Raw genomic sequence first — 21,895 nt, forward strand, 5'->3', positions numbered from 1 at the left:
TCCCCAGACATGAACATTATTGAGCACATTTGGGGTGCCTTGCAACGTTTTGTTCAGAAGAGATCTACACCCTATCGTACACTCCATCGTACGGATTTATGCACAATCATGCAGGATTAATGGTGTCGGTTCCCTCCAGTACTACTTCATACATTTGTCGAGTCCATGCCACGTCGTGTTGCGGTACTTCTGCGGGCTTGCGGGAACCCTACACGATATTTGGCGGGTTTCTTTGGCTCTTCATGGTAGAAAGATATAAATAGTACAATGAAGCTAATGGAATAGCTATTTGAGAATGAGATCGTAGTCTGGCATGAGATGTTTTTAGAAACAAATATTAACTTAATACATTTTATTGCGTATGTGGAATAGATATTCTAGTGCTGACGTGACTAACCTGAAAGCGTGAGAGGGTGAGAATCAAAAAAAGTGATGTGAAGAATTTTGTAAATACTTTCATGATTCTTGATGTAAGCTTATAATGTGGTAGTTAAAAGTTCCTATTGTGAAGATTTTGGGAGGCATGGCAATCTGCCTACAGTATAAGTGACTGCATATAAAATTTGAAGCTGAAACTGGTAAAATTTATGGTAACTATGTTATGGTATAAATTTTGAAAGAAACGTGACTTGTGCTAGACTTAGGTTCTTTCGAAAAAGAGAACAGTATAAAGTGAATACTATGAATTAGTTACGTAAGTATAGTAGAAGTTTTCACTAACAACTTATTTTGCTAAAGTCATTAATTTTTCTCTCATTGAAAAGTAATGTTCGCAAGTAATTTCAATTTCTGCCGCTTGAGAGCACCAATTAAGGAAAATTCTCTGTTAATTTCCTTTCATTGGGGTTAATCAGTAAAATAACGAAAATATATAAGTTAGTGTAAAGAAACAGATTAATTTTAAGAAAAGCGAATGTACTAATATGTAATGGATAAAACTATAGGAGAACTGGAGCAGAAGTTGGAGCTCAGAAGAGCAACGAGGCGGCAGCTGGACAGCAGACACTGGCCTCTGAATTGTATGATCAGCTCCAGCATCCTCAGACCACAAGGGTTGGAGCCAGGCCACAGCCCAACATCGCATACTCAACTCAACTTGCTGACTTACTGTCAGTTACGCCAACCTCACAGCCAGTGGTGTGTTCCAGACAATTCAGTGCAGCACACTAACCAATGCAACCAGTGGAAATCAGTAGGGAGAAGCAGTATTTGAGCACAGCTGAACCAGCTAATGCTTATTCGACTGGTTGGGCAGTATATGGCGTCCAGTCTGTCTCAATAGAAGAAACTCGCCATATATCACCACCTGAAGCTACAATAGCAACGTATTATGTGAAGGAGGAAACACACCACAATGACTGTTCTAGCTGATGGAATAATTAAGCAGTTGTTCATGTTGATGAAGGAGCCAAGTTGTATGATCCAATAAAGGACTGTTTATAAGTACACCGCTGGTCTTTCTGACCCTTACCCATACATCTCCCTTGTCTCCCAAACCATTTACGGACCTAGAGGATGGATGGCAGAAGACTGCAAACAGGCCGGCTACGGTCGCAGGTTCGAATCCTGCCTCGGGTATGGATGCATGGATGTTTGTGATGTCCTTGGGTTAGTTAGGTTTAAGTAGTTCTAAGTTCTAGGGGAGGCAACGGCCTTGCCGCAGTAGATACACCAGTTCCCGTGAGATCACCGAAGTTAAGCGCTGTCGGGCGTGGTCGGCATTTGGATGGGTGACCATCCAGGCTGCCATGCGCTGTTCCCATTTTTCGGGGTGTACTCAGCCTCGTGATGCCAATTGAGGAGCTACTCGACCGAATAGTAGCGGCTTCGGTCAAGAATACCATCATATCGACCGGGAGAGCGGTGTGCTGACCCCACGCCCCTCATATCCGCATCCTCCACTGAGGATGACACGCCGGTCGGATGGTCCCAGTAGGCCACTCGTGGCCTGAAGACGGTGTGCTTTTAAGTTCTAGGCGACTGATGACCTCAGATGTTAAGTCTCATAGTGTTCAGAGCAATTTGAATCATTTGACCTGCAAACAGTGATCAACAGGGACAGCAAGATATGGAAACAACAGCACAAACTGTCAGTCGTAAGATTCCTGTAGCTTGACCTTTCCCTACACACTTCCCAGAATGTCAGTACCGCTGTAGTGATCAGTAAGGGACTGAGGACCGAACCGTTAACTCCAGTAAAATGCATCCTATGCAGTCTGCCTGGGCACTCTGCCTCATGCACTTAGCCACATCCCACAGTATGTTGGGTTTGCCAATAAAAAGGACATTACGCCAGCCAATGCAGAGAGTGTGCCTGACTCAGGTGTGGCAAACGTGTACCGAGCAAACTTCGGCACTTTTGTAATAATGAAACAGAAGAGACATAAGGATTTTTGCTTTTAATAAGAAATCGTAATAGAGTAAACGATTTAGGATGAGAAACGACGGTAAGAATAACATGTTCAAAATGGTTCAAATGGCTCTAAGCACTATGGGACTTAACAAAAAATGGTTCAAATGGCTCTGAGCACTATGCGACTTAACTTCTGAGGTCATCAGTCACCTAGAACTTAGAACTAATTAAACCTAACTAACCTAAGGACATCACACACATCCATGCCCGAGGCAGGATTCGAACCTGCGACCGTAGCGGTCGCTCGGCTCCAGACTGTAGCGCCTAGAACCGCACGGCCACTCCGGCCGGCCACTTAACATCTGAGGTCATCATTCCCCTAGACTTAGAACTAAGTAAACCTAATTAACATAAGAACATCATACACATCCATGCCCGAGGCAGAATTCGAACCTGCCGTCGGAGCAGCCGTGTGGTCCCGGACTGAAGCGCCTAGAACCGCTCGTCCATCGCGGCCGGCGGATAACATGTATTTCAGTAAAAAGTATAATGTAAGATTTGAGGTCACAGCTAAGGCAGAAATATTAGGAGATGTAATCTGGAAAAGTTGACGCCCGGTACTACTTAGTTTCTTGAGACACTTTTAAGTTGTCGTACAGAGGCAATGGATGAGGACTAGAGTAAGTAGTCGCAACGGTGTTGATTGCTGAGGTTTTACTATCGCCACTGCCCATTGTCCGAAACAGCCATAGCACTGAGATACCACGAGGATGTGAGACATTCCACTGGCTATCATGTCATCAATTTAACCACTACAGGTACCTCGAATAGACATGTTCGTGATAGCGGCAAATTCACCAGGAACATCCGACCAAGCGAAAGAAGTGACAGAATGGAAAAACCTATAAGATGTTGGAAGAGATTTTGAAGTAAAGGAGTAAAAGTTTTTTATTGTACTACTCAGGGGAGGGGGTGATAAATTTCCTTTAGTCGGGAAATTGTAGGATTATTGTACAACACAGGTGGGACAGTTATAGCACCTGTGGTTTGGAAAATGTTATGGTTTTGTACAGCATAGGTAAGGTTGTTACAGCGCCTGTATCTGGGTCAGTGGTATTGGATACCTCTTGAAGAGGGGCACTGGATAAATCTGTCAGAGTGTGAGGACTTTTGGATGGATTCCCAAGTCACAATGTCTTGAAACTGTGACCAGAGCAAGGTTACAATGGATCTCCTACTGTTTTAAAGAAACTTTGCTCATTGTTAAGGTATAAGAAAAGGGGAAAAGAACAATGCGCAAACCACATAGTTCACGCACGTCACTATTGATAAGCGATAAGGCAGTACATGAATCATTCTGTTTGCATAGATCAATTCTGTTCAACCTAGGTTAAGATAGAACGCAGCCAACAGTACATGTATTTTCTTTGTTAGTCAATAACGATAAACTGTAAGATATCATCGTAAACTTATAGACAGGTTCCATCAAAAGCTAGATCGTAGTGGTCAGTAACAGAACAGTACACGTGCAGCCCAACGAAAAGATAGAAGCGTACAGGACGACAGGTGTCTGGCTTTCTAATGTTAGTGTCAGACAACGTGTAATACTATTTATGTACATGTGAAACATGACTTACAAGGAACTCCTTCAGAGCGAGACCAACGATGTTTACGGCTTCGAGGCCCCAAGTATTGTCTACCATGCAACCACAATATTGGCTGCTTATGGCAACAGGTGGCGGGATTGGAGGTATCCAATGGTGAGCACAGCATGAGATTACGGAGCGTAGTTGATCTGTTTAACGCATAAGAAAAACTATACATATTCAAGCGAGGACAAGGTGCACTTGTTACAAAAACTGATGTCTGCACGTTTCAGTGATGCTCGATACAATTTACCGGATGTCCAAGGTAGTGTCTTAGCACGTCATATGCGCGACGTTGATAGCAGTGATTTCAAGGGAAGCAGTGGATGGTTGCATAGCTACAGAACTGAGAGACGTAAGATAACGAAATTTCAAACGAAGCATCAACTTGACGATGCACAGCAAACTGCAAAAATTTGTGGATGACACAATGAAAATTATCTCATCGTTCAGTAAGGAATTCGTTTTGAAATTCTACCAATCAGGATTTGAAGAAGAACTACATGTGAAAGGAACCATAAGGATCATATCAAGATCAGCTAACATCAATGTCGTGACGCATTCGTGTTCAATTATGCCGACTGTTGATCTGGATTGTAAATTGGTTGGAAAGTTATTTATTGTGCTGTGAGAAGTTGGAGATGTTCTGACTCCTTGCCATTCTTTCTAGTTTGCTTGATCTTGCAAGGGCAGAATGGAATATTTACATCAGAGCAAGCAAGAATGACAGAACCACAGGCACATAGACACAGGCAACAGAGCATGCACAATGTGGGCACTAGTACAGTGCATATCCACCTTTCGCAGCAATGCAGGCTGCTATTCTCCCATGGAGACGATCGTAGAGATGCTGGATGTAGTCCTGTGGAACGGCTTGCCATGCCATTTCCACCTGGCGCCTCAGTTGGACCAGCGTTCGTGCTGGACGTGCAGACCGCGTGAGACGACGCTTCATCCAGTCCCAAACATGCTCAACGGGGGACAGATCCGGAGATCTTGCTGGCCAGGGTAGTTGACTTACACCTTCTAGAGCACGTTGGGTGGCACGGGATACATGCGGACGTGCATTGTCCTGTTGGAACAGCAAGTTCCCTTGCCGGTCTAGGAATGGTAGAACGATGGGTTCGATGACGGTTTGGACGTACCGTGCACTATTCAGTGTCCCCTCGACGATCACCAGTGGTGTACGGCCAGTGTAGGAGATCGCTCCCCACACCATGATGCCGGGTGTTGGCCCTGTGTGCCTCGGTCGTATGCAGTCCTGATTGTGGCGCTCACCTGCACGGCGCCAAACACGCATACGACCATCATTGGCACAAAGGCAGAAGCGACTCTCATCGCTGAAGACGACACGTCTCCATTCGTCCCTCCATTCACGCCTGTCGCGACACCACTGGAGGCGGGCTGCACGATGTTGGGGCGTGAGCGGAAGACGGCCTAACGGTGTGCGGCACCGTAGCCCAGCTTCATGGAGACGGTTGCGAATGCCCCAGGAGCAACAGTGTCCCTAATTTGCTGGGAAGTGGCGGTGCGGTCCCCTACGGCACTGCGTAGGATCCTACGGTCTTGGCGTGCATCCGTGCGTCGCTGCGGTCCGGTCCCAGGTCGACGGGCACGTGCACCTTCCGCCGACCACTGGCGACAACATCGATGTACTGTGGAGACCTCACACCCCACGTGTTGAGCAATTCGGCGGTACGTCCACCCGGCCTCCCGCATGCCCACTATACGCCCTCGCTCAAAGTCCGTCAACTGCACATACGGTTCACGTCCACGCTGTCACGGCATGCTACCAGTGTTAAAGACTGCGATGGAGCTCCGTATGCCACGGCAAACTGGCTGACACTGACGGCGGCGGTGCACAAATGCTGCGCAGCTAGCGCCATTCGACGGCCAACACCGCGGTTCCTGGTGTGTCCGCTGTGCCATGCGTGTGATCATTGCTTGTACAGCCCTCTCGCAGTGTCCGGAGCAAGTATGGTGGGTCTGACACACCGGTGTCGATGTGTTCTTTTTTCCATTTCCAGGAGTGTATTTGAGAATTAGGATCAACAACTGCAAAAAACATGAATAACTTAGAAGTAGATATCCTCGATGCAGCGAAGCGACTCAAACCACTTAATGAGGGTAAGTCTTCTGGTCCAGACTGCTTAACAAATATCTAATCTTCGTTGATCCATTATGGATCGTGGGACGACGGCTGGCATGAACTTCTTGTTGCAATAATTTACCAACAGCCGTATGTATTGTAAAATTTATTTTATTTTCTGAACTTCTATGTGCTACCAGTTTCGGCATAACATTGATACCATCTTCAGGCCCCACTCGTCTGTGTCGTCTGGCCACCAAGAGCTGTTGCAGGACGATTGATTCACGGATCCAGTTATATGGCTCCTTCGGTGTATAGCGATTTTACGACTATGATGAGTGGGGCTGTGATGTTATTGTTCATATTTTTTTAAAAAACTTTTATAAATATTTTATTGAAACTGTTAAAGCAGAAGTAGAGACATCTTGTTTGAAGCGAAATCGATACTGAAACTCTTTGATAAGATTAAAATGAATGTACATATTAAGAAAAAGGGTGTAATATTTACTTTTAAATATTGTAAAGATATCTGTTGTAATTATTAAATGTAAAAAGGTGCTATAATGTAATTATTTATGTAATAGTTACTGGCACTTATTTAGGGCTGTATGAGATATGTGTAGTATAAAAGATGGAGTAGTTCCATCAGGAACGGGAAGCTGTGTAAGCGTAGGAAAAGGTGGGAGCGGAAACGTTAGGCGCGCTTTGGCCGGCGCGAACAATGTCAGTCGGTGGCCAGCGATCATAGAGGCAGCACGTACAGTCCCAGCATAGTGTGGAGTGCGCCATATTGTTGCATCTTGCCTCGGTTGGAAAGTGCACTTTATCACGGCCTGGTATGGGGAGAAAAACGGGCTATTGATTATAAGATGGATCAACGCTATGAAGAGGAAATAAGTCCGACATGGATAACTGCTCTTGGCCGTTCTGATATTAATGCAGTTGTTGCCACCAACGCCACCGTCGCTGATCACAGCTTACAGGGTACGACATTTTAGCTATGTATTATAGTGTGTGCCAGGAAGTTGAAATGTGCTTTAAGAATAATAACCATCATCCAAATTAACAATTGTGTCCACCTGGTAATTGTGTCCCACTCATAAACCAAGCAGAATCCTAAACTGGTAAATGAAAATTCCGAGTGACCTGTATTCAGTCAAGACTGTGAAATCTTTAATATATTGTTGGCAAATCAGTGATTATTCAGTGAAATATTTGATGGAAAGAATAACTGAGAATTTCATAATTAACATTGCTATTACTTTCTGTGTTAAAATGATTACGTAAGGTTATGCCAGATTCAGAGACCACATTAGATAAATTGTTTGCTGCTTTCACATTACGTATTAATGAACTGAAATACTAAGTTGATGATTTATGGTGATAAATAGTAACGTTAAACAGTTTATAGTGAATCAATGAAATGTTGAGTACCAAATATGTTCATGGAGAAACCCCCCCCCCTGTCCAAATTTACTTTTGCTTTTATGAAATCAGTCTGTTTGCTTAAGTAATTGGGTACTGTAGTTTTGTTTCGAGCTGCTAAACTTTTCTTCTATTGCTGAACTATCTTTTATCTAAATCTAAAGTGAAGTCTTTTAGGTAAGTAGGGAGTTGCAATCTTTTCTGCTGTCCTACTCAGCTTCATTACATGTGCCTAATTAGACTGGCGAATGATAGTGTACCACCAACCACATATATTGTTATCGATACAGAATAGTAGTCTAACTACTGTTATTTGCCATACCTCTGAACTACTGACTTATTTGAAGAAACGAGTTAAAGTCTGATACTTATTCCTTAGGTTAACACACACGGTTATTACACTTGTTTTTGGGGTTCTGCTGTCCGGATAGGTAACTGTATTTCTGTTTGTTACATTGCTTATTATTAACAGTATGGTATAAGAATTTTACAGATGGCTTTGCATGACAGTATGTTTTGTAAACCAATTCAGAGAATACAAAATACACGCAAGTATTACATCTAGTTTTACATATCAGGATAGTAAATAACACACACAATCAAAAGGAGGAATATTACAGGGCCTGAAGATGGCATCAATGTAATGCTGAAACTGGTAGCACATAGAAGTTCATAAAATAAAATAAATTTCTACAATACATACGGCTGTTGGTAAATTATTGCATCAAGAAGATGCTTAAAAAATAGGATCCTTTCAAAATATGCTGATGTCATCTCTCCATATTAAGCAATCATATACAACCTCTCGGTCAATGAAAAACCCTTAATTAAAGGCTGGAAAACGAAAATTTGTATCGTATACATATGACGTCAGTGCAGAGTCGCAGAATGCGGATGTATTTCGTGATAATACTGAATTAAGGATGGATCCCCCTTTTGCAAGTACACAAATTATTGTTTGGTTTTGTCACACAAACATGGTTCACCACAATTGTGATATTCTCAGTGTTTTTTTATTTTTCTTTTATTTTACATTGTGGGTGTCCTGTGGCTGCCAATCAAAATCAGCCACACGTCTAAATTAGTACACCATGTAATCATTGTAGTATTTTACTAGTCTTTAGCTGTGACAAGTTTGTTTTTATGTACGAAACACGTTTCTGTGTACCTGAGCTGAACGTTTTCTTCTGCTTTTTTGTAAATACTGTGTCCTGTTTTGCGGATGTGGCTTGGACACAAGTTTCACTGCACAAATTTACATCTCTGGTGGGAGACATGAATTTCTGGAAACACAGACATTTCCGAAGGACTTTGAACTGTAAAAAATACAGACAGTGTAGAAACACAGACGTTGTAGCCTCAGTGTTGTGTCCATGCCCCGATGGGCTAAAACGACGATATAATATTTGCCTCCTTTTATGGGAATCACAGACTGTGCGGGCATAAGATTTGTGACTACGTGATGTATGGAAGTTTGGATTGTCTCTACAGGTGTTGTCGGATAGCCGAAGTGGTTGAGTGGAGTATCATGACAGAAAATGGAAGTGACAGGAGGAAGCTAGCAAGTACAATTCGCGCATTTCAAATTGCAACTTCTGTTTTAGAGAAGACACCCAATGTAAGGTTCGATAGGACAAAGAAAAGATTAGAGACCATTCTTCTGCACTCTACCACCTCAATTGGTTTTAATTTTATTTGCTCTTCCATTTTTCGCCACACTTCAGGTAGCCATACCTTATCCCATGTGTTCTTACTTAACTGCTTTTCCAACTTCCCTAATTCGGATTCTAATCTTTTGTAATTTATTGCCCTAAGCAAAAGTGTCGTAGAAGCACTTGTGTGTCTACAGTTCATGTTTTGTCTATTTAGTCAACCGTCGCGCAGCAAGATGCGGCTGTCGAATAAGTTGGATGTGTTCTACGGCCTAAAGCCGATTCCAGACTTGCCTCAGCCCACTGACCTCAACATACTTATTTTAGGGGTTGCCATACTGGCGTCCCAAGACCTAAACTACTGTGGATAAGACTAAACTCCGCCCGAACAGGCAATGAAGGCCCAACGGTACCGACCGGTCGCCGTGTCATCCTTACCCACAGGCGCCATTGGATGCGGATACGGAGGGGCATGTGGTCAGCCCGCCGCTCTCCCGGCCGTATATCAGTTTACGAGACCGGAGCCGCTACTTCTAAATCAAGTAGTTCCTCGGTTTGCCTCACAAGGGCTGACCTGCACCCCTCTTGCCAACAGCGCTCGGCAGACTGGATGGTTTCCCATCCTAGTGCTAGTCCAGCCCGACAGCGGTAATCTGAGAGGAACCGGTGTTACCGCTGTCTAAATTACTGATGTATACATACAAAAAATAAAAAGTTGAAGTGGAACTACACTCACGGCATTAACGGCGTCGCTGCTGGTGTGAACTGACAATTGAATTTTTGTGCTAACACCAATAGAGGAACTGTTTTTCTCAAGCTTGGATGGCCTAATGGTACAGAGATTGCTGGCAAAAAGCCCGAAATCCAAATGCGAGCTCTCCCACGGGCATACAGTTTTCTTTCTGCACAAATGAAGTACACTGTTGGATCCAAACATTATGAGCACTGCCGACTGTAAGGTTTAGTGCCGCCTGTTGGTGTTGCGTGCCTGTTACGTAAGGGAAGTACTGGGTGGCAATAAATGAAGTGTTGCTACCGACAGATGTCCAGCGTAGGCTGTGTAATCGTCATATGGCAGCGAAATTTGATATATATTCCAATTTTAAACATGGTTGCCAGGCAGCAACTGTGTAAATCTGGTTTCGATATTTCTAAAAATACCTTCTTCAGAAGAAACCTACCTCAAGGTCTAATAAACGGTTATTTTGCAACTATTTGGCTGATTTTTTCAACCTCTTCAGATATTGTAATGCTTTAACGTGTAACCAATTTATGCTGGGAAAAGAACTAGTTCCAGTTTTGGCCAACAGGTACAAATCTGACGCTGTGAATGCATGAAGAACGTACAAAAATGGCTCTGAGCACTATGGGACTTAACATCTATGGTCATCAGTCCCCTAGAACTTAGAACTACTTAAACCTAACTAACCTAAGGACATCACACAACACCCAGTCATCACGAGGCAGAGAAAATCCCTGACCCCGCCGGGAATCGAACCCAGGAACCCGGGCGTGGGAAGCGAGAACGCTACCGCGAAGAACGTACAGAAATGTTTTATTACGTTATGGATTAGGAACAGGATACAGGCACAGAAAGTCAAACAAGTGAGAAAGGCATAATGTTGATATTATTATCAACCACTGCTTTTTAAATTATAGCACCGGAGATGTCGACGAGATGCTGCACAGAGCGAGGTTTATTTGCACTCGGTGAACAAAATAGGAACTAAATTTTTCCAGCTTAAGTCGGTACTGCATTAACGCATTAGAATATCTACCAAGTTTTACTGTACAGGGTAATTACAGCCTTACTGGACCTCTCTGACTAGATGCACTTTAATTATAGCCGCCTGGTATCATAGTGGGCAGGGGCTAAATGGGGAATAATCCCAGCGACGGTACGACGGCAAAAGAGGGAATCCGCTGACATGTGGCTCAGGCGAAGAGCAGATTACTGTAGCTCTGTCCTTAAGGACATAGACAACGTGTTGGATGTCAGTGCCTCATCGCGGAATGTGGATGTTGTAGGCCTCTTTGCTCTCTAAAAGCAGGATAGGTGGCGATATGTCGAGGGTCTGACGACAGATTATAATGAAGGAATTATGATACGAGGGGTCATTCACCTGGGCTCTCACGGAACCTGTGGTTGTAACGCAAGGCACCACGACTGCTGCAGGCCGGGGTGGCCGAGCGGTTCTAGGCGCTACGGTCTAGACCGCGCGACCGCTACGGTCGCAGGTTCGAACCCTGCCTCGGGCATGGTTGTGTGTGATGTCCTTAGGTTAGTTAGGTTTAAGTAGTTCTAAGTTCTATGGGACTGATGACTTCAGCTATTAAGTCCCATAGTGCTCAGAGCCATTTTTTTGAACCACGACTGCTGTGGATAAGTGAACGACACTGCGGATACCTAAATCCCTTCATTCTTGACGTCTTCCCGAAGCGATGGTGTCTTCTGATAGGGTAACTGCCCGTCCGTGTCACAACGTCAGAATTGTGCGACAGTGATTTTGAAGAGCGCGACACTGAATTTACGTTGATGTCTTGGTCACCATATTCGCCTCATCTGTGCCCGATGGAACAAATCTGGGATGCAATCGGAAGCGAGCTCCGCACCCACAAACCAGTGGCCCGCAGTTTGCGGGAACTGACCGTGTCATGCGGAATCGCCGCTGTGTTGCTTTGGTTCAAATGGCTCTGAGCACTATGGGACTCAACATCTTAGGTCATAAGTCCCCTAGAACTTAGAACTACTTAAACCTAACTAACCTAAGGACATCACACACACCCATGCCCGAGGCAGGATTCGAAACTGTGACCGTAGCAGTCCCGCGGTTCCGGACTGCAGCGCCAGAACCGCACGGCCACCGCGGCCGGCTGTGTTGCTTTCAGATGGTGGTTCATACCGCTGTTAATCAAGCGGTCCCAATGTTTCGGCTTAACGGTGGATGCGGGGTGTCCCAGGAGGAAAGGTCAATAGTCAGCGATATGACTGCAACCCTTATTTACAGTAAAAACCTTCGACATCTGCATCTACGTCCATACTCCGCAAGCCACCTGACGGTGTGTGGCGGAGGGTACCTTGAGTACCTCTATCGGTTCTCCCTTCTATTCCAGTCTCGTATTGTTCGTGAAAAGAAGGATTGTCGGTGTGCCTCTGTGTGGGCTCTAATCTCTCTGATTTTATCCTCGTAGTCTCTTCGCGAGATATACGTAGGAGGGAGCAATATACTGCTTGACTCCTCGGTGAAGGTATGTTCTCGAAACTTCAACAAAAGCCCGTACCGAGCTACTGAGCGTCTCTCCTGCAGAGTCTTCCACTGGAGTTTATCTATCATCTCCGTAACGCTTTCGCGATTACTAAATGATCCTGTAACCAAACGCGCTGCTCTCCGTTGGATCTTCTCTATGTCTTCTATCAACCCTATCTGGTACGGATCCCACACTGCTGATCAGTATTCAAGCAGTGGGCACACAAGCGTACTGTAACCGACTTCCTTTGTTTTCGGATTGCATTTCCTTAGGATTCTTCCAATGAATCTCAGTCTCGCATCTGCTTTACCGACGATCAACTTTATATGATCATTCCATTTTAAATCACTCCTAATACGTACTCCCAGATAATTTATGGAATTAACTGCTTCCAGTTGCTGACCTGCTATATTGTAGCTAAATGATAAGGGATCTTTCTTTCTATGTATTCGCAGCACCCTTACACTTGTCTACATTGAGATTCAATTGCCATTCCCTGCACCATGCGTCAATTCGCTGCAGATCCTCCTGCATTTCAGTACAATTTTCTATTGTTACAACCTCTCGATATACCACAGCATCATCCGCAAAAAGACTCAGTGAACTTCCGATGTTATCCACAAGGTCATTTATGTGAATAGCAACGGTCCTACGAACTCCCCTGCGTCAAACCTGAAATCACTCTTACTTCGGAAGACTTCTCTCCATTGAGAATGACATGCTGCGTTCTGTTGTCTAGGAACTCTTCAATCCAATCACACAATTGGTCTTACTTTGTTCATTAAACGACTGTGGGGAACTGTACCGAACGCCTTCCGGAAGTCAAGAAACACGGCATCTACCTGGGAACCCGTGTCTATGGCCCTCTGTGTCTCGCGGACGAATAGCGCGAGCTGGGTTTCACACGATCGTCTTTTTCGGAACCCGTGTTGATTCCTACAGAGTAGATTTATGGTCTCCAGAAAAGTCATTATACTCGAACATAATACGTGTTCCAAAATTCTACAACTGATAGACGTTAGAGATATAGGTAGCTAAATCTGTTCGACATCCATTCTTGAAAACGGGGATGACCTGTGCCCTTTTCCAATCCTTTGGAACGCTACGGTCTTCTAGAGACCTACGGTACACCGCTGCAAGAAGGGGGGGCAAGTTCCTTCGCGTACTCTGTGTAAAATCGAACTGGTATCCCATCAGGTCCAGCGGCCTTTCCTCTTTTGAGCGATTTTAATTGTTTCTCTATCCCTCTGTCGTCTATTTCGATATCTACCATTTTGTGTCCGCAGCTCGTGGTCGTGCGGTAGCGTTCTCGCTTCCCGCGCCCGGGTTCCCGGGTTCGATTCCTGGCGGGGTCAGGGATTTTCTCTAGCCTCGTGATGACTGGGTGTTGTGTGATGTCCTTAGGTTAGTTAGGTTTAAGTAGTTCTAAGTTCTAGGGGACTGATGACCATAGCTGTTAAGTCCCATAGTCCTCAGAGCCATTTGAACCATTTTTTGAACCATTTTGTCATCTGTGCGACAATCTAGAGAAGGAACTACAGTGCAGTCTTCCTCTGTAAAACAGCTTTGAAAAAAGACATTTAGTATTCGGCCTTTAGTCTGTCATCCTCTGTTTCAGTACCATTTTGGTCACAGAGTGCCTGGACATTTTGTTTTGATCCACCTACCGCTTTGACATAAGACCAAAATTTCTTAGGATTTTCTGCCAAGTCAGTACATAGAACTTTACTTTCGAATTCATTGAGCGCCTCTCTTCGGACATATTCCCCGTTCCGAATAGTTTCACAGGTAGAACACAATTTATTGTACATTTGTTTTTGAGCTAGTGGCACGCATGTACGTATCGAGCAACATCTTTGACATTTTGTTTTAGCCCAACGTACCTCGTTTCTTGCATCCTCGCTGCTCGTGGCGTCCATCTGTCATAAGAATAGTAGACCGAAAATTGAACCCTATGGAACTTCCTTTGTGATTCCTCCCCAGGCCTAAAATTTTCTACCTTTCCAACTTTGTTTGAATTATTCAGCACGTCTTTTGCATTCTGTTCGTTAAGTATGATTCAAACCAGTTGTGTGTAAATGTATTTAAGGGCAGCCGTAGACCAAAGCACATACTGACATTTAAACATCGATATCACCAACAATGCTAAAGTTAAAACGTTAAAAGTTGAGACTCTTATGCAGAAAATAGCGTACCATATTGCGTGCATATTTTGTTTGATAATGTTCATGGAAATTCAGTTCATGAAGATTTGAATTTTTAATTACCTGTGTACATATGGTGTACCTTTTCTCAACAACTAATGGGGCATTAACGCTGAAACTTTACAACTTACATCTGCAACAGATTTTTGCTTATGTTCATACTTACTTTCAAATTAATTTTTCATTTTTATGTTAACCGAACAGATCTGTTTTCCTCATATAATAAAGGATAATATTTCTCAGACACAAGATAAATAAAAAATGCTTCACAGAATTGTCCAGTAAGTGATTTTTAAGAATTGTGACATAGTTCAGGATGTTAGCTCTTATAGTTCCTGAGAAAAGGTGCACTGTAGCTAAAACAAGTCACTCAATGGCAAACCTCGTTTGAAGCTTTTTTTCATTTTTTACCAATATTGCAACATCTCCATTTATACTCCTTGGGAACTGTCAAGCCGTGCTTCACCGATCCGTCTGAGTATCTTCAGTGTGAATGCGCCTGGTTGGAAGCCTAATCTCTGCAGGCACTTCATCGTTCCTACATTTCCAGACACGCATCATATACAGCTTGTATTACAACGTCTGAAAACATAAATACTGTTTTTGGACAAAAGGTGATTGTAACTCTTATTCATACTTTGTGTTTCCCCATCTACATATTTTTTCTGCAGTTAAGGATTGGCTAGGTATCTAAAAGTTGGCATTATAACATTTAAAACAACAAGTAGCAGATCATGCTTATAGGTGTATGTCTTTCCACTGACTTCTGCCTGAAGATATTTGCACCGTGATATATCACAGAGGAGTGCTGCAGTAACGACTTTCTTCAGTGCAAAGTTTGTGAAAGAATATTGCCCACGCTGCTTACTGCGTTGTTTTCACGCTAAGTGCATTGTCCCTGATGGGTTTTCCATGATATATTTTTAATGTGTGGATTTCTTTATCTGCAAGTCTGTTAGCGCTTCCCAGTGGCTTTCTATCGTCTAATTTCTTACCGTTCATTCCTTCACAGCCTTCTACGTGATACATCTGCAGTTCCTTTCGATTGTGTGATCGAAAAATTAACACAAAAATATCTACTACACAGAACATATGATTCGTAGCACGGAAAAAAAGGGAGCGTAGCCGGCTCCGATGGCCAAATAACATTATGAAAAAATATATGTTTCTAGGCAGATGTCGATTATGAAACTTTGAGATGTCATTCTTAAAGCATCAATCTAACAAATTAAACAATAAAAATTTCTATTTTTTCGCTTTTCTTCCTCTACATCTTTCCTTGACGTACAGTAAGTGTGTTCAATCTCGGAAACCATTCGCAATAGGACATATGTCCATATGAACGTGTTTTGCTTCAAACCAGCATTCCTGTCATATCCCTGAATGTTGACCATTCCTCCCGGGACGCCCTACATACCTGAGAAGCTGTGTACTTCTGTAAACGATTTCACAGTGCATAATGGCCAAGAACGTATTGAACCAGGACTCGTTGACGAGTAGGGCAGCCTGTGTCTCACTGCTTTCTTTCAGAGCTGATGGTTGCAGCAGTGGATGCAGCTGAGCGACGTACCTCGTTCTCGTCTGCAAAAACGTCGTAGAAGACTGTGATGTCTCCTCTGTATGTGGTTTCGTTGGTTTCCTCGTCCAGGATCTGTGAGACATTGATTGTCATGCCACGGTATTCCCCATCGTCGCAGCCGCCGAACTCCAAGAGGTCCGCAGCGTACGGGCCCTGCCAACCAGAAACACGTACATTAAAACAGGTCTTCACTTGACAACAAAGAAGAAAATGTCCCCCACAACAGAACAGAAGGTAAAGCTAGACAGTCGCAAAGAAAGATGTATTTCGACATTATTAACGCAAACATCTTTCGGCAAAAATTTTCGATTAAACAATTCTACCAAAATTCGATGAGAAAAGTTCAGAAGTAGACTCTTTGTATTGAGCAAAAGTTGTATGCTTTGACAACATAAATCCAAAGACGAAATACTCCAGAGTTATTTGAGCGTTTATATAAGGTAGTGCCTGTCTACATTTGATAAATGCCGGAAGGCTGAGCGAATTCCTCAGCATTAGGCCCTTACAAAGTTCAGTTAATGGCCATATATATATATATAAACATATTAACAGAATATATATGATGTTAATATGTTTCAATCATTATGATTAAACTGAAACAATTATGAAGCCCACTGTGGTATGGAAAATCTCAGGGTAGTTTTTCTTGGATTTTAGGTATTGCTCTGAGACAAACAGAGCGTTGACAGGTGAACTATTACTGACATGTATTGCGGCACGTAGTTTACCAGGCATTCATTGCTTGTATTGGTGACTTCCAGTTGTTGTGCTCGGGACAGCAACTTTTCACGGTGGTGCGTATGAATACCCGCCTCTGTCGATAGTATTTACAGCCCAGGTTGAAGCCAAAATTCAGCGTTACATGAAATATTACCCACTGACTGCTATCGTTTTTGCTCAAGCCCAAAGTCTCACCATACTTTTAAATAACCTCCCATGATGTCTCACGGCAAAGTGTCTCCTTCGAACCTAGCACCCTAGCGTCTCACACCAGCCTTCTGCAGAATTGCTATGATTGTGTCCATCCATATGACCAGCCACCTTGGGTGTTTTGCCCTGTCAACTGAATTATGAGGGTTGCCCAGAAAGTAATGCATCGCATTTTTTTCCTCAGCCGAAAGCAATGCTACGAATGTGAAACGTTAAGTACAGGGTTATTACAAATGATTGAAGCAATTTCACAGCTCTACAACAACTTTATTATTTGAGATATTTTCACAATGCTTTGCACACACATACAAAAACTCAAAAAGTTTTTTTAGGCATTCATAAATGTTCGATATGTGCCCCTTTAGTGATTCGGCAGACATAAAGCCGATAATCAAGTTCCTCCCACACTCGGCGCAGCATGTCCCCATCAATGAGTTCGAAAGCATCGTTGATGCGAGCTCGCAGTTCTGGCACGTTTCTTGGTAGAGGAGGTTTAAACACTGAGTCTTTCACATAACCCCACAGAAAGAAATCGCATGGGGTTAAGTCGGGAGAGCTTGGAGGCCATGACATGAATTGCTGATCATGATCTCCACCATGACCGATCCATCGGTTTTCCAATCTTCTGTTTAAGAAATGCCGAACATCGTGATGGAAGTGCGGTGGAGCACCACCCTGTTGAAAGATGAAGTCGGCGCTGTCGGTCTTCAGTTGTGGCATGAGCCAACTTACCAGCATGTCCAGATACACGTGTCCTGTAACGTTATTTTCGCAGAAGAAAAAGGGGCCGTAAACTTTCAACCGTGAGATTGTACAAAACACGTTAACTTTTGGTGAATTGCGAATTTGTTGCACGAATGCGTGAGGATTCTCTACCGCCCAGATTCGCACATTGTGTCTGTTCACTTCACCATTAAGAAAAAATGTTGCTTCATCACTGAAAACAAGTTTCGCACTGAACGCATCCTCTTCCATGAGCTGTTGCAACCGCGCCGAAAATTCAAAGCGTTTGACTTTGTCATCAGGTGTCAGGGCTTGTAGCAATTGTAAACGGTAAGGCTTCTGCTTTAGCCTTTTCCGTAAGATTTTGCAAACCGTCTGCTGTGGTACATTTAGCTCCCTGCTTGCTTTATTCGTCGACTTCCGCGGGCTACGCGTTAAACTTGCCCGCAAGCGTTCAACCGTTTCTTCGCTCACTGCAGGCCGACCCGTTGATTTCCCCTTACAGAAGCATCCAGAAGCTTTAAACTGCGCATACCATCGCCGAATGGAGTTAGCAGTTGGTGGATCTTTGTTGAACTTCGTCCTGAAGTGTCGTTGCACTGTTATGACTGACTGATGTGAGTGCATTTCAAGCACGACATACGCTTTCTCGGCTCCTGTCGCCATTTTGTCTCACTGCGCTCTTGAGCGCTATGGCGGCAGAAACCTGAAGTGCGGCTTCAGCCGAACAAAACTTTATGAGTTTTTCTACGTATCTGTAGTGTGTCGTGACCATATGTCAATGAATGGAGCTACAGTGAATTTATGAAATCGCTTCAATCATTTGTAATAGCCCTGTATATCTTATTTGAAGTCCCCTGAGTGAGCGCTCCAAGTTTCTGTCACTTCCGACAGATAGCGTAGCTGCAGGACAGTCTCAAAATGGCGTCTGTAGGTGATGTGCATCACAAGCAACGTGCAGTCATTGAAATTCTCACTGTAGAAGAAGAAACTGTGGGGAATATTCACTAACGCTTGTGCAAATTCTGTTGGCCATCTGCTGTCGACAGAAGTACAGTTAGTCGCTGGGCACAGAGGGTGAGGTCTTCAGAAGGCGGTTCGGCGTAGCTTCGCGATTTGCAGCGGTCAGAGAGGCCATCTAGAGCTGTCACACCTGACATTTTGCAGCGAGCTGATGTCATTCGCGAGGACAGACGCATTAGAATCGGCAGTTGGCACTGCATCTGTCAATTAGCAAAAGAAGTGTGGATGCAGTTATCTGCACTCTTGGTTATTGTAAAGTGTGTGCAAGATGGATCCCGCAGTGTCTAATGGTGCATCGCACAGAAAAAACTTTTGTCTTGATTTGTTGCAACGATTTCAATCTGAGGGGAAGGCCAGATTGTGACAGGCCGGATTGTAACAGGTGATGAAACCTGGGTTTACCATATTGAGCCCAAAACAAAACGACAGTCGATGGAATGGCGCCATTAATACTCCCTATGGAAGAAAAAATTCAAGGAAACTGCTTTCACCAGTAAGGTCATGATCACCGTGTTTGGGGACTGTGAATGTGTGATTATCATTGATGTGATGCCAAGAGGTGTACCATTACTTCAGAAGCATATGTCAACATAACAACAAAACTCAATACGCGCTTCCAGAGACTTCAGAGCCACAGCAACCAAGGAGATGTAGTTCTTCAGGCTTTCCCGGCGATCTGTTGACATTTTGAGAAAACGGAACTTCTACACTATCTTCGCATCGTTCTCGCACGATATTTTGACAGTGTAATTCGCTGTCTTCTTCAGGTGCAACACGAGAATGGTCCTTGGGCGGATCGAGTCCACTATTTAGGCCTGTAAGGTGCTGGGCACTCCCTAGTCGGTACGCGTCGCATCGAGTGTTCCCTCCGGTGTCTGCATCCGCCAGACGCGGCTCCCATGGTCCTCTCTGGTCGCTGGTGTTCCCACAGCCTTCCGCGCACGGCTCGGCCGATCTCTGGGGTAGCAGTAGTCATCTGTAGTGTCCTGTACTCTATAATCTGGCTGTTTCATTGGTCTCCACTTCTGTTTCTTGCTGGGCGCTCCGTAACTGGTCCGCGCCGCGTCGAGTGTTCCCTCTCCAATAATTGCCTCTAATCGTTGGTTTTCCGATTGACATCCAGGCCTGACTTGGACGTCCTCTAGGGTCGTGGTCGTCATCTCGGGAGTGTCAGGACAAATCTGTAGTGTCTGGTGCTCTGTTTCATGGCTGTTTTCTCGGTCCCCACTCCTGGTTCTTGTGAAATATCGATGTGTTTTGTATTGACTTTTCAGAAGTTCAAGAGCCGATCCCAGGCCGTGCTGAGCTGGTATCCAGTGTCACAGTTGATGAGGTTATCCGTGATCCTGATCTCGATGGACTCTTTTATGACACTGTCCCAATATCTAGGGGTCTGTGTGACAATCTTGGTGCGATTGTAGTTCATCGAGTGACTGAACTCTAGACAGTGTTCTGCTATGGCTGATTTGGTTGCCTGTCTGAGTCTAGCGTGCCTCTGGTGTTCTTTACACCTGATGTCCACAGTCCTGGTGGCCTGGCCGATGTATGACATCCAACACTCGCATGCTATGTTGTAAATGCCTGGGTTCCATAACCCCAGCTCATCCTTTACATTCCCCAACATTGTCCCAATCTTAGTAGGTGGGCAAAATATGCTCTTGATGTCATGTTTCATGAGAATTCTGCTGATCTTAGCAGAGATCGGTCCAGCATATGGCAAGTATGCCATCCTCTTCGCCTGTTCTGATTCTTCTACTGGATCCTGTGGTTGACTGGCAGGTCAAAGTGTCTTCTGGATGTCTCTAGATGAGAATCCATTCTTGCTGAACGCCTACTGTAGGTGTTCTATTTCCATTGCCAAACTGTCAGGCTCTGACAGAGTATGTGCTCTGTGGACTAGAGTTCTGAGCACTCTGTTGTTCTGTGTTGGATGGTGGCGCCTGTTGGTTTGCAGATATAAGTCAGTGTCTGTCAGTTTGCGGTGCACACCATGCCCAGATGTGCCATCAGCCTTCCCCTTGAGTGATACATCCAGGAATGGGAGTTGTCCAGCCTTCTCCAGTTCCATTGTGAATGTTATATTCGGGTGGCATTAATTCAGATGTTCCACAAAATCATCTAGCTTGGGTGGCTTTGTTTTGGTGAGCGCTCTGCATGTCTCTCTATAGATCCCTTCAGCCACACTGGATTGTAGCGTGTTGGTCACTTGCTCAACTGCACGGATGAAAGTTGAGACAGGCACATTCCTGTGTGTCACTGCAAAGTTGAGGTCCTTGCTGAGTACTTTTACGGTGGTCTCATCAAGCTGCTTGTCACTCATGTTGACCACTGTATGCATGGCCCCATTCTGCTGCTCCTTGTTGTTGAGGTGCTCAAACTTGGCTAGTTGGCATGCTGTTAACGTCTTCCTGATGCATTCTGCTAGACACCAGGAGGTGCCGTCAACCTGATCCCAGTCTTGATTGGTCAGGGAAACTGCTAAGGAAAGATGGAAATACAGATATGTGGGTGATATCTTTGTCTTTTGGCTCCATGGGGGGGAGAAAGTAGATGATTTTCTGGAACATCTGAATTCACGCCAACCGAATATATCATTCACAATGGAACTGGAGAAGGATGGACAACACTAATTCCTGGATCTGTTACTCAGGAGGAAGGCTGATGGCACATTTGGGCACAGTGTGTACCGCAAACTGACACACACTGACTTATATCTGCAAGCCAACAGCTGCCACCATCTGGCACAGAACAACGGAGTGCTCAAATCTCTAGTCCACAGAGCACATACTCTCTCAGAGCCCGACAGTTTGGTGATGGAAATAGAACACTTTCTGTCGGTGTTCAGCAAGAATGGATTCTCATCTACAGACATCCAGAAGGCACTTCCATCTGCCAGTCAACCACAGATTCCAGTAGAAGAACCAGAAGAGACGAAGAGGGTGGCATACTTGTGCCATGTACTCGACCAGTCTCTGCTAAGATCAGCAGAATTCTCATGAAACATGACACCAAGAGCATATTT

The 21,895-nt window shown here is 44.3% G+C and overlaps 1 protein-coding gene across 2 annotated transcripts in view; it reads right to left on the reverse strand.

Annotated features, from left to right (window-relative positions):
- The window catches only part of LOC124777655, a 212,112-nt gene that overhangs the window by 128,874 nt on the left and 61,343 nt on the right, over positions 1 to 21,895 (reverse strand). For both annotated transcript variants that reach the window (XM_047253136.1, XM_047253135.1), the window contains exon 2: positions 16,189 to 16,350. In XM_047253136.1, the coding sequence (XP_047109092.1) occupies positions 16,189 to 16,350 (162 nt within the window). The remainder of the gene's footprint in view (positions 1 to 16,188; positions 16,351 to 21,895) is intronic.

Source organism: Schistocerca piceifrons, chromosome 2 (assembly GCF_021461385.2).
Source record: "Schistocerca piceifrons isolate TAMUIC-IGC-003096 chromosome 2, iqSchPice1.1, whole genome shotgun sequence".
In the NCBI taxonomy this organism is placed as follows: Eukaryota; Metazoa; Arthropoda; class Insecta; order Orthoptera; family Acrididae; genus Schistocerca; species Schistocerca piceifrons.